Source organism: Prionailurus viverrinus, chromosome A2 (genome assembly GCF_022837055.1).
Source record: "Prionailurus viverrinus isolate Anna chromosome A2, UM_Priviv_1.0, whole genome shotgun sequence".
Taxonomy (NCBI): Eukaryota; Metazoa; Chordata; class Mammalia; order Carnivora; family Felidae; genus Prionailurus; species Prionailurus viverrinus.
The window spans coordinates 77,961,574-77,977,877 of NC_062562.1; the positions used below are offsets into that span (position 1 = coordinate 77,961,574).

A 16,304-nucleotide genomic window follows, 5' to 3' on the forward strand; every position below is an offset into this window, starting at 1 on the left:
TTCATTAATAAGGCTAACTTTGTCACTGGTCCCCAGAAGAAACCTTTATTTAACCACTGAGTTTACTCATTGGAGATAGTTTTGAATAATCCCCCTAATTTTTGGAGTTTGGGAGGAAAGGGCATAGGTTTGAGACATTCCTTTGTATGGTGGGGCTCAGGAGAAAGCCCTTGGGCAGGTATGAGGTTTCACTTAGTCTCCTACTTCCAACAACCAGTTGATGGTTTTCAATAATAAAGAAACTGGGATTTCCTTTAAAAAAAAAATGTGCATTAGCTCCAATGCACCGTCTGATTATAAGTTTAAACACTGAGAGGCCATTTCCAATTATTTCCTAGTTCTTGATTACATCACATGGTTGTTTTCAGGGAAAATGACCGACAAATAAATCATTACTCCACAGTAATTATTCTCACCATAACTTCTTGTCCAATACCACTATTATTAGTTAAGAAATGTCACCATTAATAAGTAAAATCACAATACAGGCTGGCTTACCTGAGGCGCGCCTTGTGAATCGGTTTATTACCGGAGCTAAAAGAAAAAAACAAAACAATATGATTACATATTATTATACATATTATTACATAAGTTAATAGAGGAAAAATAAGAATAAATAATGCAAAAGGAAGTGTCACAAATATATGAAAATTAAATGTTTAAATTCACTAGTAGCCAAGAAATTAAAATTAAAATTTCACGTGTTAAATTAGTCTCCCACAAAACACTTTAAACTTTAAAAAATCCCAAGTTTTGGATGGCTAAAACTACTTGACTAGGGATCTCTATGTAAATCTACATAATATCTTTGGAAACAACTTGGCAATCACATCAAGGACCATGCAGGGTTTGTGTGTGTCTCCACTTTTAGAGATCGATCTAACAGAAATACTACTAGGGAAAGAAAAATCAATGTCTTATAAAAGGAGATTTCAAAATACAGGAAACAAGCCTAGCTAACAGAGTCTCTTTTTAAAACAGAGCTGGGGGGCCACAGAGGAGGAGGAATCTATGCACGACCTCATCAGAAAAACCATGACCTTTAAGGAAAAAAACCCTTTCAGCCAGCTGCAAGCCCTCAGCTGGGCGTGAACTTCCTCCTTGTGAACTTCCTCCTCATCGCAACACCAGAATTCACCTCACTCTGCACTTCAAAAGGAGCCAATGCAGTTGAACAAGCTCAACCCCTTATCTGCATATTAACCCAACCAATCCCAGGTAATTTAGTTTCAATCCCTGTGCTGCACAGAGGACCTGAACGAGAACTATACCCTTGGCCCTCTGACTGATAACTCTACCCTGTCCTTTGACCTCCTTGGATCCAGCAACAACCTAGGATTTGGGTTTCTCCCTGAATCTGTGCTTCCTGAATTGCAATTCTAATTAGCCCAAATAAATATCTGTCTGCTTAAACCTTCAGTGGATTCTTTCTTGGTCGACAGGAGACTTCTATGTAGCAGCATCACTTTCACAATGAAAAAAAAAAAAGAGAAGACAAAATGAAAAATGCTCATTTACACTGAAATCATTATGAAGTGAAGCACAGTATATCTTTGGTATTCTCAGATTTAATATTTATAGTTCTGATCATTTCTGTGCAGCCCGGAGGTCAAGGCCTCCAAAACGGCATACTAAAGGGTGGTCTGTGGACGTGCATCTCTCACCTGGGAAGCCTACGATGGGCCCACTGCCCAGACTCAACTCAGGCCTGTTGTTTCCTCCTGCTTTTGCTAACAGTTATGTCAAGAAGTGAGGTTTTCAAGAGCTTTATTTCTTGAGATAAGCAGGTAAGGTTAAGGTTCATATTATACACAGAAAGGACATCATGTCCACAGTATATTTCGTGGCAAAATGTCATTATATGTATGCTATAATACTTTTTAATACTTCAAAACAGTAATTATAAAAATTGTTTACACTATGGAAATAGGTCAGGTTAAAAAAGAAGACAAAGAAAGGGGTACCCAGAGGGGCTCAGTTAAGAGTCTGACCCCTGGTTTCAGCTCAGGTCATGATCTCTCTGGGCTGCAGCACCCATTCTCTCTCTCCCTGCCCCTCCCCCACTCACTCGTGCTCTCTCTCAAAATAAATAAATAAACTCAAAAAAAATTCGTTAAAAGGACAAAAATTTTATCTGCACCATGGTTATACTCCATGAAAAATGTGGATACATAGGAACTTGTACTAGAACAAAACTGTGTCAAATGTTTTACAGGAACCTTTGCAACAACTGTATTAAATATCAGCGTGGCCATATTACTGATGAGGACATTTTTACAGTAAAGCTCAGAGATACTCATTTGCTTTAGATCACAAAGCCACTCTGTGGCAGAGCTGGAGAATGTGAACCGAGGCACATCTAGCACCAAAATGCTGCCTCAGAGAAAAGAGAAAGCAAAATTGCTAACTCCTGAAATCACACAATAATAGGTAAAAATTTCCTTCCATGTGGATTCCCACTGTTACCAAGGATTAATTTTTTTTCAAAGTTTAAATTTTTTAAATGTTTATTTATTTTTGAGAGGGAGAGACCGAGCATGAGCAGGGGAGGGACAGACAGAGAGACAAGGAGATACAGAATTGGAAACAGGCTCCAGGCTCTGAGCTGTCAGCACAGAGCCCGACACAGGTCTTGAACCCACAAACCATGAGATCATAACCTGAGCCGAAGTCGGGCGCTTAACTGACTGAGCCACCCAGGTGCCCCAGGATTAATTCTGTGAAACAATTCACAAGCCCTATGATTAAAATACTACAGTTAACAGAAAATTCTATCTTTCCAGCTGATCAAGGGAGATAGTTACCATTACGTATATACCACAATAATTTAACCATATATTTGCAAAGTGACAAATTACTTCTATTAAAAAACCTTTCATTGGGTAAACTGAATGTTATGTATATTTACCACATAAAGGAAAAAGTTTTCTTAGACACTTTCAAACCCCTTTTTCACATCACTTTCAGAACCTAGTCTAGATTTCGAAAGCCTCCCCGGCAAACTCCAAGGACAGAGAACAGAGAGAGTGCAAAACATTTCCACCCCAGGAATGCTGAGAAGAGATAGTGCAGGCAAACAAAGAAAAAAACCTATCTCAGCCTTGCAGCAAAAATAGAGTAGACATTCCCCTCTTGCTCTCTCCAGGCTCTTGAGACAATGAAATCACAGCACTAGTAGTTTCTGATCTGAAATGTTGGGAAGTCTTTGTTCTCTTGGGATCCCTTAGGTTTCTACATCTTTCTGAAGTGTTTAAGGCAGAGATTTGCAACGCAAGTGCCATCACCATCTAGAAAGTGTATTCTAATTTTGTGGAGGCATTTTTTTCCAATTGTCAAAGTAATTCAGAGGACGTCCTTGGCATCTGGTGGACAATGCACAACCAAAAACTGTCCTGAATCTCACCACTCTGTCCTGCACTGCTTTCAAGTATCCCACTGGACATTCAGATTGGCAAAAAAAGTCAACTTATAACCATCAGAACCTCGATCATTCCAATGTTTATATATAAACACCATTATTTTACACAGTTTTAATATACATTGCATTTGCCACAACTACCCCATAAATCAAAAAGATTTTGTAGGATTTTTTTGCATTTTGGTTTTTTTTTTTTTGGAATTTTACTAATAGACATTCATCATTTCAAAAAAATCATGTCATTGGGATGCCTGGGTGGCTCAGTCTGTTAAGCATCATCAGACTCTTGATTTTGGCTCAGGTCATGAACTCACAGTTTGTGAGATTCAGCCCTGCATCGGGCTCTACACGGACTGCATGGAGCCTGCTTGGGATTCTCTCTCTCTCTCTCTCTCTCTCTCTCTCTCTCTCTCTCTTTTCCTTTCCCCTGCTCACACACACTCTCTCTCTCAAGATAAAGAAATAAACATTTAAAAAAAAATCATGTCATTGCAGCAATGCCACTTCAGGTATCTGAGTCACCAGTACTAAATGACCACGTACATACTGAAGTCCATACCTGCTGGTATACATTTTACTTACTATGGATTACTTTCCTTTATTTCTCCTTTATATTTTTGCTAGATATTCTATCAATTTTTAAATTGTGAGTAGACAAGTTATATGACTATCATTTCTACCTCCCAATAGTGAATGGGACATGGTATAGGGACAATTAAGGAGATGAGAGCACCAGGCAAGTGATATGTAGTAGTCAAGGTAAACACTGGGTTCTGACAACAATTACCAAGAACTCAATCCCTTATATCCATATCCTTCCATACCCGTTTGCAGGGACGAAGCACAAGTGATCGCAACCTCATGGCGCCTGGGTAGCTCCGTGGGTTGAGCATCCAACTTCAGGAGCTCAGGTCATGATCTTGTGGTTTGTGAGTTGAAGCTCCACATCAGACTCTGGATCCTCTGTCCCCCTCTTTGTCTGCCCCTTCCCCACTCATGCGTGCTCTCTCAAAAATAAACATTAAGAAAAAAAAACTAATAATAATCTCCACAATCTCTCTAGATTTTTTAGTCTAGCTACCAAAATGAGGAAGAAGGTTGTGATTCAGGATGGGAGTCTTGCTGTGAAGAAAGCAATGTACATCTGGGCCCAGTGTGCCTGTGTTCTCTCTCAGGAACTAGGTACAGAGAAGGGGAGTAGGAGGGAGGTGAGGAAGGACACTGCCAATATCCAGTTAACTCTGTCCACGAGGGCTGCCACACAAGGGCAGGGTAACCAACTGGATGTCAGGAGGTCTGCCCTAACTGGGGCCACGCTCCAACACATTCCGTGACACCTGGGATGGATAGTGTAACTTTGACTTCAATTCTCAACTTCTAAAATATGAAAAATAAGACCTGCCTGCTTCCTTTCACAGGGGGTTTTAAGAAAGAATTTTAAAAGAATTTCAGAGGGGTGCCTGGGTGGCTCAGTCGGATAAGCACCCGACTTCGGTTCAGGCCATGATCTCATGGTTTGTGGGTTCAAGCCCCATATTGGGCACTGTGCTGACAGCTCAGGGCCTGGAGCCTGCTTCAGATTCTGTGTCTCCTTCTCTGTCTGCCCCTTCCCCACTCGCACTCTGTCTCTCTCAAAAATGAATAAACACTAAAAAAAAATTTTTTAAGAACTTCAGAAAAGAATTCAAAAAAACTAAAACAAACTAAAGAACTTAAAGAAAACATCTTTGAAAATGCCTGTAAATTCTAAATTCCTATTCAAATATAAGAAACTGATGTTTATTTACTGTGAGTTACTATGACCAATTTTAATATTACCATTTTTCAAAACATAGTAAGTAGACAGCAGTATAAACTCACAAAAGAAAAGGTTAACAGATGATGTTTTCAAATATGACAAGTCAAATTAAGTTTTCCCAGACTCCTGGTTTCCATCTTCAGATTTTCCTTTCTGTGGATGCTCTGTGTGCATTTACTTACACACACACACACACACACACACACACACACACACACACACAATACTGCAGACTAGAAGAATACAAAAAGAAAAAAATAGGAAATGTATCATCTGTCTGAAAAAGCAACCAAATATGATTTACAAAACTCCTAGCATTTTTTTTTTGGGGAGAGAGCAAGTGCATGTGAATGGGGGAGAATCCCATAAAGAGAGAATCCCAAACAGGCTCAGCGCACAGTCTGACACAGGGCTCGATCCCATGACTGCCGGATCATGACCTGAGCCAAAATCAAGAGTCAGATACTCAACCAACTGAGCTACCCATGCATCACCAACTCCTAACACTTCTAAGGGATATTCTCTACGATCTTAGTGAATGCTCAAGGAAAAATATGGCAATATTCATATAGGTTTGACTTTCTCCCAACTGCCATTCCAGTGGAATACTGAAGAGTCCTATGTTCCTGTATCTACAAGCTTGTCTAACCAGTGATCTCCTCCATTCCCAGACTATATATTCCATTGGATTAGTCTTAATTCCTCTGCTCTCAGAAGACCCAGAAGTATAACTGATTCGAGCCTTCTTTAATCTCAGAGTGTCCTTACAAGAAAATTGCTCTATTATTTGAGGTAACCTGAATGAGTCTCTCTATTCCTGGCAGTGAAAACAGCTTCCCACACCTGTGACTCAAGCTCAACTGGTGCCAGCAGCAGCTGCTTATCTCCTCACCTCTTCAAGGCCCTTGGTCAAAGCCAAAGCTTTGAGACAAAAGGCGCTAAGTAAACGCCCACAGGGCAGGAATCAATAAACTCTGTGAAGTAAACAGAACAAGTCTCCTTGTCCCACTCATTGTACTGCTTTACGGAATGTGGATGCAGGGCACTGGACATACAAAAGCCCCTGTCCCTGAAGAGCTTGACCAAGTCCAGTCGTATTTTCAAATAAAATGACTGAAGGATTTACACCATGCCAAGCAGCTACCCAACCAAAAAATTCAGGTAAATTCCACAGAAGATGTTTAAATAAACTTAAATTCTTTAAGTTTTTAAGTATGATCCAATGAGTTTGGTCTTCAAAAACAGAAAGCCAGATTGACAGAAGTGCATAGTTTACATCTCTGAGCATACTACTGTGAAGGAGGCGCCAAGTTAAAGAAATAAGAGCTCTGGGGCGCCTGGGTGGTTCACTAATGGTGATGGGTTCAAACAATGTAATGGAACACATTGTAGCAATTTAAATAATTTATTGTTGGGGCACCTGGGTGGCTCAGTAGGTTAAACATCCGACTTTGGCTCAGGTCATGATTTCACAGTTTGTGGGTTCAAGCCCCGTGTCGGGCTCTGTGATGACAGCACGGAGCCTGGAGCCTGCTTCGGATTCTGTGTCTCCCTTTCTCTCTGCCCCTCCCCAACTCGGGCACCAGCATGTTCTCTCTCTCTCACACGAAAATAAACATTAAAAAAAGAAGAAGAAGAAGAAAGAGCCCTGAGTTGTGTCTTTGGTCATTAAACACACACACACACACACACACACACACACACACACACACCAAAATCACACTGCCTATATTGGAGCCACATTAGCAAAATGGAGCTTTTGCAGAAAAGTGTTCATATACCCTGAAATGAGATATACACAGTAGTCTCGGAATCAACCAAATAATTAGCATCCCTATTCTCCTATTAGCTGCCTTTTCTAGCAATACACACTTTCTGAATCTGTTAACTGTCTAAATAAAAGATTCTGGAAATTATGTAAATTGAGACCATGTTAGCTAATTATTTTTGACACAGTAAACACTTAGCTCAAAATGAATTAATTTATCTTATGCTTGTGTTTCAAAAATTAAAAGTGAAGTCAGCCTTACCCTTGAACCGAGCAAGAATTAACTTTTTTAAGAAAGACTGACAGCAAAAAAGCAAATAAACAACAAAACCTGAATATTTTGCGAATTAACCTAACAGACACAATTTCAAACTTTCTTACACATGTTTAATTCCGGACACTGAGAAGGACCACTTATTTTCTATATTTTGTCAAAGGATGATGAGATGAGCCCCCGGTCACATTTGCAAATCCTCAGAGATACTCTTACTTGCTGCTGTCCTGTGAGCCTCTGAGTTGGTTTCCAAGCACACCGGTGCCCACGAACCCACTGGGATTAGGCCTTTAGAGGGGCTCCTGGGTACACTTGGAGGGTACTCTCCAAAGCTTCCCAGTCTTGGGTCTCCAGGAGACACAGATTATGAGCCATGTGCCCTCCAAGTACTTGTGATCAGACATGATGGGAACTGTTGGAGGGGCAGGCATTTGGGGAACCAATTTTCTTCTTCCTTTCTGATTACACGTGAGATCAGGTGTCCAACTCACCTGGACATATGGAGCTTGGCTGGAGGCAGGGCAGAGGAGGATGAAAGACAGACACTTGAGCTTTTAGAAAGTGCCAGCTTGAAGGACCACTAAAAAGATGTACATTTTTGTTCTTTCTATTCATACACCAAACTCCTCAAAATATAACTGATATTTTTAAACACCAAGATGATAAACTATAACTATTACACCAGGAAAAGAAACCACTCCTACTTACTTTTGCTTATGAATGAACTTGATTCTCAACTTTTTAATTCATGACAACTTTACCCAAAATGTCCTCTTAGGAGCAGAAAATAACCTTAGGAGAGTCCTAAGGCTGCTAAGCTCATAAATTTACACACAGAACTGAGGCACTGACAATGCCGAGAGAAAGGTTCCCAAACACCTTTAGGATTCTAAAATGTGGGCTCAGAAGAGAAGATATAGGGAAAGGCCATTGTCAAAACTACATAAATTTAATCTCCACTTCTGTGTGTACTGAAACTGTCTCTTCTAAATGTACTTGATTAAATACATGCAAAGGGGATCTTTGTGGAGACTAATGGTCTGTTGGTAAGACTGAACAATCTAGGGGCACCAGGGTAGCTTAGTCGGTTAAGCACCCAGCTCTTGGTGTCAGCTCAGGTCATGATCTCACAGTTCATGAGTTTGAGCCTTGTGTTGGGCTCTTCACTGAGAGTGGAGAGCCTGCTTGGGATTCTCTCTCTCCCTCTCTCTCTCTGCTCCTCCCTTGCTCATGCATGCTCTTTCTCTCTCTTGCTCTCTCTCTAAAAATAAATAAACTTTTTAAAAAAATTTTTTAAAAAAGTGAACAATCCAGACTAGTTACCAGGAAAAACCCAAAGCTACAAGAGTTCAAAGTGTCACACAACCATAAAGTCACACACACACACACACACACACACACACACACACAAACCAGACTCAGAAAAGGGTGATTAAGAAAAATACAATGAAGACCAACCGAGAAAATAATCAGGGATTATGATCAAGGCTAATAATAAAGGTACAAAAAGCTACATTCAAACCCTCCCCCATGACTTCACAGAGTGAACATGGCCCTGCTATTCCTGTATTTGGCTCAGAGGTCACCTCCGAAGCCTCTCGGTGAACACCCAGCGGAAAGCGGCCCCTCCAGTTCCTTTCTAGAGCTCCTCCCAGCGCTCAAAGTGCTATCTCAAGGCATCGAGTGTATTGTGTTTATTGTCAGCTTCCTCCCCCAGTAGTCTGCAAGCTCTGTGAGCAGAGGGTCCTTCCTTGTGTGTCTGCTTCACTACTGTATCCCCAATGTCTAAAACACCATTGGAAATAAATTAGGTTCAACAAATACCAAATGAATAGTGACAATGGAAGTTAACATAACAGGTGGGCTTCCTGACACCTAACCATTATATGGACAAATTTAAGTGATATTCATATAAGTATTAAACGTGTAAAACCTGTGGGCGCCTGGGTGGCTCAGTTGGTTAGGTGTCTGACTCTTCATTTTGTCTCAGGATATCATCTCACAGTTCATGAGTTCGAGCCCCACATTGGGCTCTGTGCTGACAGTGCTGAGCCTGCTTGGGATTCTCTAGTCTTCCTCTTTCTCTGCCCCTCCTCTGCTCTCTCTGTTTCTCAAAAATAAAAAAATAAACTGAAAAAAAATTGTGAAACCTGTAAGTTAAAATACAGGATTGGCTGAAAATACAAAATAGACTTAAAAACAATAGAGCTTAACTAACCTTTGGCTTTTTGTACAAGGAGCAAAAAGCAATCCCATTTATGCCTCATAATTATGAAAACATAACCCAGATGTTAGTGTCCGACAGCAATAATGAAAAAATTCACAAGATAATCAGTGTAGAAAACACTGGCACTTTTTAATTAAAATGTGGAAAACGACTTCAAGAGCATCCATGTTTCCAATTAAAAAAAAAAATCAAGATGAAACTGACATACGGTGAAATGCACAATTTGATGGATTTTGACAAATGTATACGTGTATGTACCCAATACTCCAATCAAGGTACAAACATTTCGCCTAGCTGGTTCAGTCGATAATGTGCAATTCTTTAACTCGGAACTGTAAGTTTGAGCCACACACTGGGTGTAGAGAGTACTTAAAAATAAAATCTTAAAAAAAAAAAAAAGATAAACATTTCCAGGCACCATGAGCCCCTTTACACAGTCAATCCTCACTATCCCATAGGGAGCTACTATTAGAATTTCTATCACCACAGTTTAGCTTTGCCTGGCTTTGAATTTCATCTGTTTCATATAAACGTGAGGTTCAGGGGGCGCCTGGGTGGCTCAGTCAGTTAAGCGGCTGACTTTTTTTTCTTTAATTTTTTTAATGTTTTGTATTTATTATTGAAGGAGAGAGAGAGAGAGACAGAGCATGAGCGGGGGAGGAGCAGAGAGAGAGGGAGACACAGAATCCAAAACAGGCTCCAGGCTCTGAGCTGTCAGCACAGAGCCTGACACGGGGCTCGAACTCACGAACTGTGAGATCATGACCCAAGCCGAAGTCGGATGCTTAACCGACTGAGCCACCCAGGCGCCCCTAGCGGCTGACTCTTGATTTGGGCTCAGGTCGTGATCTCTGTTGTCAGATGGAGCCCTGTGGTAGGCTCATGCGAAGCATGGGTGGAGCCTGCTTGAGATTCTCTCTCTCCCTCTCCCCTGCTTGCACACACAGTCTCTCTAAAAACAAAACAAACAAAAACAAAAAAACAAAAACACACACAACAAAACAAAAAAACCCAAAAACCTGAGAGTCATTCTAGCTGTTGAAAGGGTCAATAGTTTGTTCTTTTTTTTATTGCTGATGGTATTCCACTGTATAAATACATCATAATTTGTTTACCCATTCTCTTGTTGATGGGCATTTGGGTTGTTTCCAGTTTGGGTTATTCTGAATAGTGTCTATAAATATTTATATACAATCCTTTTTGTGAACATATGTGTTTATTTCTCTTGAGTAAATGCCTAGTGTGGATTGCTGGGTTATAGGTGGGAAATGTTTAACTTTATAAAAACCCACATTTTTCCTAGGTGTACCATTTTACATTCTCACAGGCAATATAAGAGAGTTCTTGTAGTTACTCCACATCTTTACCAATGTAGGGTATGTCTACTTATTTTAGCCATTCTTCTGTGTATTGTGGCTTTTTTTTAATGTTTATTTATTTTGAGAGTGTGTGCGAATGTGAGCACATGGGCAGGAGCAGAGAGAGAGAGAGAGAGAGAGAGAGAGAGAGAGAGAGAGGGAGAGAGAAAGGGAGAGAGAATCTCAAGCAGGCTCCGTGCAGCCAGGACAGAGCCAACATGGAGCTCAAACCCACAAACTGCAAGATCATGACCTGAGCTGAAACCAAGAGTTGGATGCCTAGCCACGCAGGTGCCCCAGCGTTGTGTTGTGGTTTTAACTTTCATATCCTTAATAACTAAAAATCCCAAGCACCATCCTATGTGCTTATTGGTCATCCCGATGTCTTCTTTATTAAACTGGCCAAGTCTTTTAACTCGGTTTGATTAGGGGCTTCTCATTATTGAGTTTTACAGTTCCTTTTATATTTTTTCAGTAATGACAGAATATGTACTAGACAAAAATTCCTAGTTATAAGAACAAAACTGATAAGTTACTTAGAAATAAAACTAAGAAGAGATAGGAAAATCCTTTTTGGAGAAAACTGAATAAATGGAGATGTATCATGTTCGTGTAGAGTAAGACTCAGTATCATTAAAATGTCTTTTCTCTCCAAAATTTTTTATAAATCAAGTACAATTCCAATAAAACTCCCAAATGAAGTTTTTCACAAAATTTAAAAAGCTTCTCCTAAAAGACATATGGAATAATAAAAACCTATGAATAAACAATTCTGAAGAAAGATAAGGTGGAAGTTACTTACCATACATCAAGACCATGGAAAGTCATATTAACTCTGCAGAGATATTGATGAACAAATAGAAAAACCATCAGAAAAGAATAAAGATGCTAAGTACATTCACGTTTATATGTTTCTTTTATTATTTTTTTAAGAGAGAGAGAGGGTGCAAGTGAGTGAGGGGCAGAGAGAGAGAAAGGGAGAGAGAGAGAGAGAGAGAGAGAGAGAGAGAGAGAATCCCACATGGGGAAGGGGGAGGGAGAGGGAGAGAAGTGGGGCTCACCCGAAGCAGGGCTCATGCTTACCCTAAGCAAGGGTGTTCACTAGATGTGGGGCTTGTGCTCACACTATGCGGGGCTCAAGCTCACCCAAAGCGGAGCTCGAATTCACCTGATGTGGAACTTGAACTCATGACCCATGAGATCATGACCTAAGCCGAAGTCAGATACTTAACCTACTGAGCCACCCAGGAGCCCCCATTCACACATATATAGAAAATTGATATTCAAAAATCAGTGGGGAAAAAAGTCAATAAATGATGCATATTTTTTTATTTTATTTTATTTTTAGGTAATGTCTACACCCAATATGGGGCTTGAACCCACAACCCCAAGATTAAGAGCCACATGTCGCTCTGACCAAGCCAGGTAGGTGCCCCTATGATGTGTATTTTATTTTATTTTATTTTTTATTTTATTTTTTATTTTATTTTTTTTTTCAACGTTTATTTATTTTTGGGACACAGAGAGACAGAGCATGAACGGGGGAGGGGCAGAGAGAGAGGGAGACACAGAATCAGAAACAGGCTCCAGGCTCTGAGCCATCAGCCCAGAGCCTGACGCGGGGCTCAAACTCACGGACCGCGAGATCGTGACCTGGCTGAAGTCGGACGCTTAACCGACTGCGCCACCCAGGCGCCCCTATGATGTGTATTTTTAAAAATGCAATGAAATTCCCATCTCAAACCATACAGAGAAATAAATTATCACTGTATTAAATCCTTAGGTATGAAACTCAACTTAAAATTTAGGAATTAAGAAGCTTAAAATCAAGAAAGTGCTCAACCAAAATTACCATAAACAACATGAAAAGACAGGCTCAAGACTGTGAGATTTTTCTAATGCATGTTACCCAACAAAGGATTAGTAACCAGAACGAGGAGAAAGAGGAGGATGAGGACAGGGAAGAGGAGGAGGAGGAGGAGGAGGAGGAGGAGGAGGAGGAGGGAGAAGAGGAAGAGGAAGAATGGAAGGAAAAGAAGGAAGAAGGAAAGAAATCTTCCTATAAATCAGGAAGAAAAATACAATTAGCAGGATGAGAAAAATGGCACAGAATAAAAAAATTTTCCACAGAAGAGAAACTACAAACATGGTCCATGAACATAATAAAAAGATGCCCAGTGTTACTAGTAATCAGGAAAAAGCAAATTTAATTCACAATGAGATTTTAACATCCATCCTGCTGGCAAAGCTTGTTCAAATCTGATAACATATGTTACCTTGAATGTGGAGGACCAGGAACTCTTCCCCTCTACTGAAAAATAAAGTGGTGTAAACACAACAGTCTGAGGTGTGGTTAAAGCTGTGCACCCCGTACAACCAGCCTTTCCACACGTAAGTATCTACCTACAGCAGCAGTCCTCAAACCTTTTGGTCTCAAAACCTCTTTCCACTCTTAAAAATTATTTGCTTTAATAGGTTATATCCACTGATAATTGTTGTATTAGAAATTAAAGTTGATAAATTTAAAAAATATTTAAAACTACCAACAACAAAACAATTACATGTTATTATAAATAACGTATTTTTATGGAAAATAACTATCTTCCAAAACAAAACAAAATTCAGTAAAAAGAATGACTCTGTTTTACAATTTTGCAAATCTAACAGAGGACAATTAGGTTCTCATATCAGCTTCTACCTTCAGATGTTTTATAATATCACACATCATGTACCCTTTGAAAAACTCTACTATACACTTACGACAGAATGAGGGGGGGGTAAAAAGCAAAGAACACTGTCATTATTATAGTTTTCACCCCACAGACTCCCTGAAAAGGTCTAGAATTGGGAGGGGAATGATTCTTCAAAGGGTCCCAGAACACACTTTGAAAACCACCTTTAAAAACTCTAGTATATGTGCATAACACACATACATACACACAATGTTCACTACAGCACTGTAATGACAACAAATTAGAAACACCCAAAGTTATTTATCAAAGACTAGATAAAGCATCTATTTACACAAAGGTATACTACATAGCAGTCTAAATAAAAGGTAAAAGTAAAAGTAAAATTTAAAAAATAATGAACTTGGGGCACCTGGGTGACTCAGTCGTTAAGCATCTGACTTTGGCCTCAGGTCATGATCTCATCATTCTTGAGTTGGAACCCAGAGTTGGGCTCTGTGCTGGCAGCTCAGAGCCTGTTGCGGATTCTGTGTGTCCCTCTCTCTCTGCACCTTCCCCGCTCATGCTCTGCCTCTTTGTCTCTCAAAAATAAATGTTAAAAAGAATTTTTTTTTAAAAAATGAACTAAAGCTACATAAATCAATATAACATCATCTCAAAAATTATTCTCAAAAGTACAGTGGAAAATTATAATTTACATAGATGAAACTTTTATAAGTGGCGCAATTTATACAGACTTTGAAAATATGCAAAATAGCACTATTTCTAAGCTATGAATAAATGCCTATGTAGTAACAGTGCAAAAACATGCATAGAAAATATAAATTCTAAATTTATCACAGTGGTGGAGATCTATGGGGATCTATAGTTAAGAAAACGGGATAAGAAAGGAGTACACAAGGGACTTCTATCACACGTGTTTTCTTAAAAGAAAAAGCCTCAGGGAAAAAAAAAAAGCCTCACGTGTATAATTGTTAAAATTTGTTGAAGCTAGAAGATGACTTAGGTGAGTGTTCCTTACTTAGTCTCTGTTCTTTTCGGTACATTGGAAATCTCTCACAATTTGAAAAAAGGAAAAAATGTTCGCTCTACTTAATTTTGGCAGAAAAAAATCTCTCAAATATGTTCTGACATTATCAGAGCAACCAGATTAGTTCATGTTGTATTTTTTTTAACGTTATTATCTCTGACTTACAAAAACTTGATGTTTTGATGTATGTATACATTGTGAAAAGATCACCACAATCAAGCTAAATAACTTCTCAATCACCTCTACATAGTTACTTACCACCGTGTGTGTGTCAAAATTTAACCTAACATCTATACTCTCAGCAAATTTCAAGCATACAATACGGTACAGTATTTATCATCACTGCTGCACAGCTGATCTCCAGAACTCATTCATCTTTCATTAACTGAAACTTCATACCCTTTTAATGCTAAACATTCTCTTAAAATATTTTACACAAAATCCCCTTTTTACAAATGAGTTTTTGTTAGAATTCAAACACTGAAATGCCTTTGGGATTCTTTGTAAGGGATTACAAGGAAATTATTTTAAGGACTTATTATGAATCAAAAGTCCTAATACTGCCTTATCGATAAACTGTCATTAGTGATAGTCTAATAGGAAATCAAAGACCTGTGAACAATGCCACGTATCCAAAAAGACGGTCTTTTTTTTTTCTCCTAAAAATATATTAAGCTAGCAATGTGCAATGGAGCAAGTATAGAATTATGGGTTTTCAGAATAAAACCGCATTTTAATGGAAAACTTAGGAAGGCAGAAATTTGTCCCACCGTGAGCTTACTTTCATAAATATTATGACATGAGGAAATGGCAACAAGCTGTCAATTTAATGTAACTATTTTTTCCCAATTTATATTTTAGGCACATATTCATATTTTTACTACAGGCATCTGCCTCATTTAAATCAAGTGACTATTTTCAATACTTTTACCTACATTTTCCTAAGATGTTTTAAAATGACTTGTGAAAACTTAAATGAAACTATAAACTTGGGAGAAGTTTACACAAATTTATTTATTCTACCAGTTAAACACGGATTCTCAAGGGAGGAGATGGTGTGAAAATAAAGCAAAGCTTTATGCCATTGCTTTTTTTTTTTTTTTTTTTTAGATTGGACTATTTACCTTACATGTCAAATAGAATTAAAGTGCTTGAGATTTAAAGGAGCATGGGGTTTTTAAAGTCTGAAACACTTTGCTAAACGATCTAAAGCCTTTACTTTTATATTTTTCACTAATAACTTTTTTCTAAAAGTACTATTACTATACTGCTTTGAAAGCAATCTCTAGTTTCTCACATTTCCAGTCAAACTTCATTTTTAAAACTGTCCTGTTCTCACTGACTTCTAAATGCCGCCTGTTCTTTCTGTCACTCTCCCTCCAACAAACGTGCATGCAATACTTTACTGTATGCCAAACACTGTTAACTCTCATTCGGTTCTTACAACAACCCTCTCTGGTGAGTACTATCGTTACTCCCATTTCATAGATGAGAAAACTGAGTCACAGATGGCAAAGGAACTTGCTCAAGGTGCCAAAAGTTATTAATAGCAGAGCCAGCCATTTGGATTCAAATCCAAACCCCATGACAAAGTAAGTCATGTTTTTTGTTTAATTTCCGTTGTTTCTGATTTTTCATGTCACTAAGTTTTCAGCAACTAAAAGCAATCTGTTTCCATAAACTACTGGATTTAAGAAATGTGAGAGGTGCCTGGGTGGCTCAGTTGGTTAAGTATCTGACA

At 39.0% G+C, this 16,304-nt stretch overlaps 1 protein-coding gene across 2 annotated transcripts in view; it reads right to left on the reverse strand.

Annotated features, from left to right (window-relative positions):
• PRKAR2B (protein kinase cAMP-dependent type II regulatory subunit beta) overlaps positions 1-16,304 on the reverse strand; it is a 101,223-nt gene that overhangs the window by 73,500 nt on the left and 11,419 nt on the right. For both annotated transcript variants that reach the window (XM_047841892.1, XM_047841885.1), the window contains exon 2: positions 499-534. In XM_047841892.1, the coding sequence (XP_047697848.1) occupies positions 499-534 (36 nt within the window). The remainder of the gene's footprint in view (positions 1-498; positions 535-16,304) is intronic.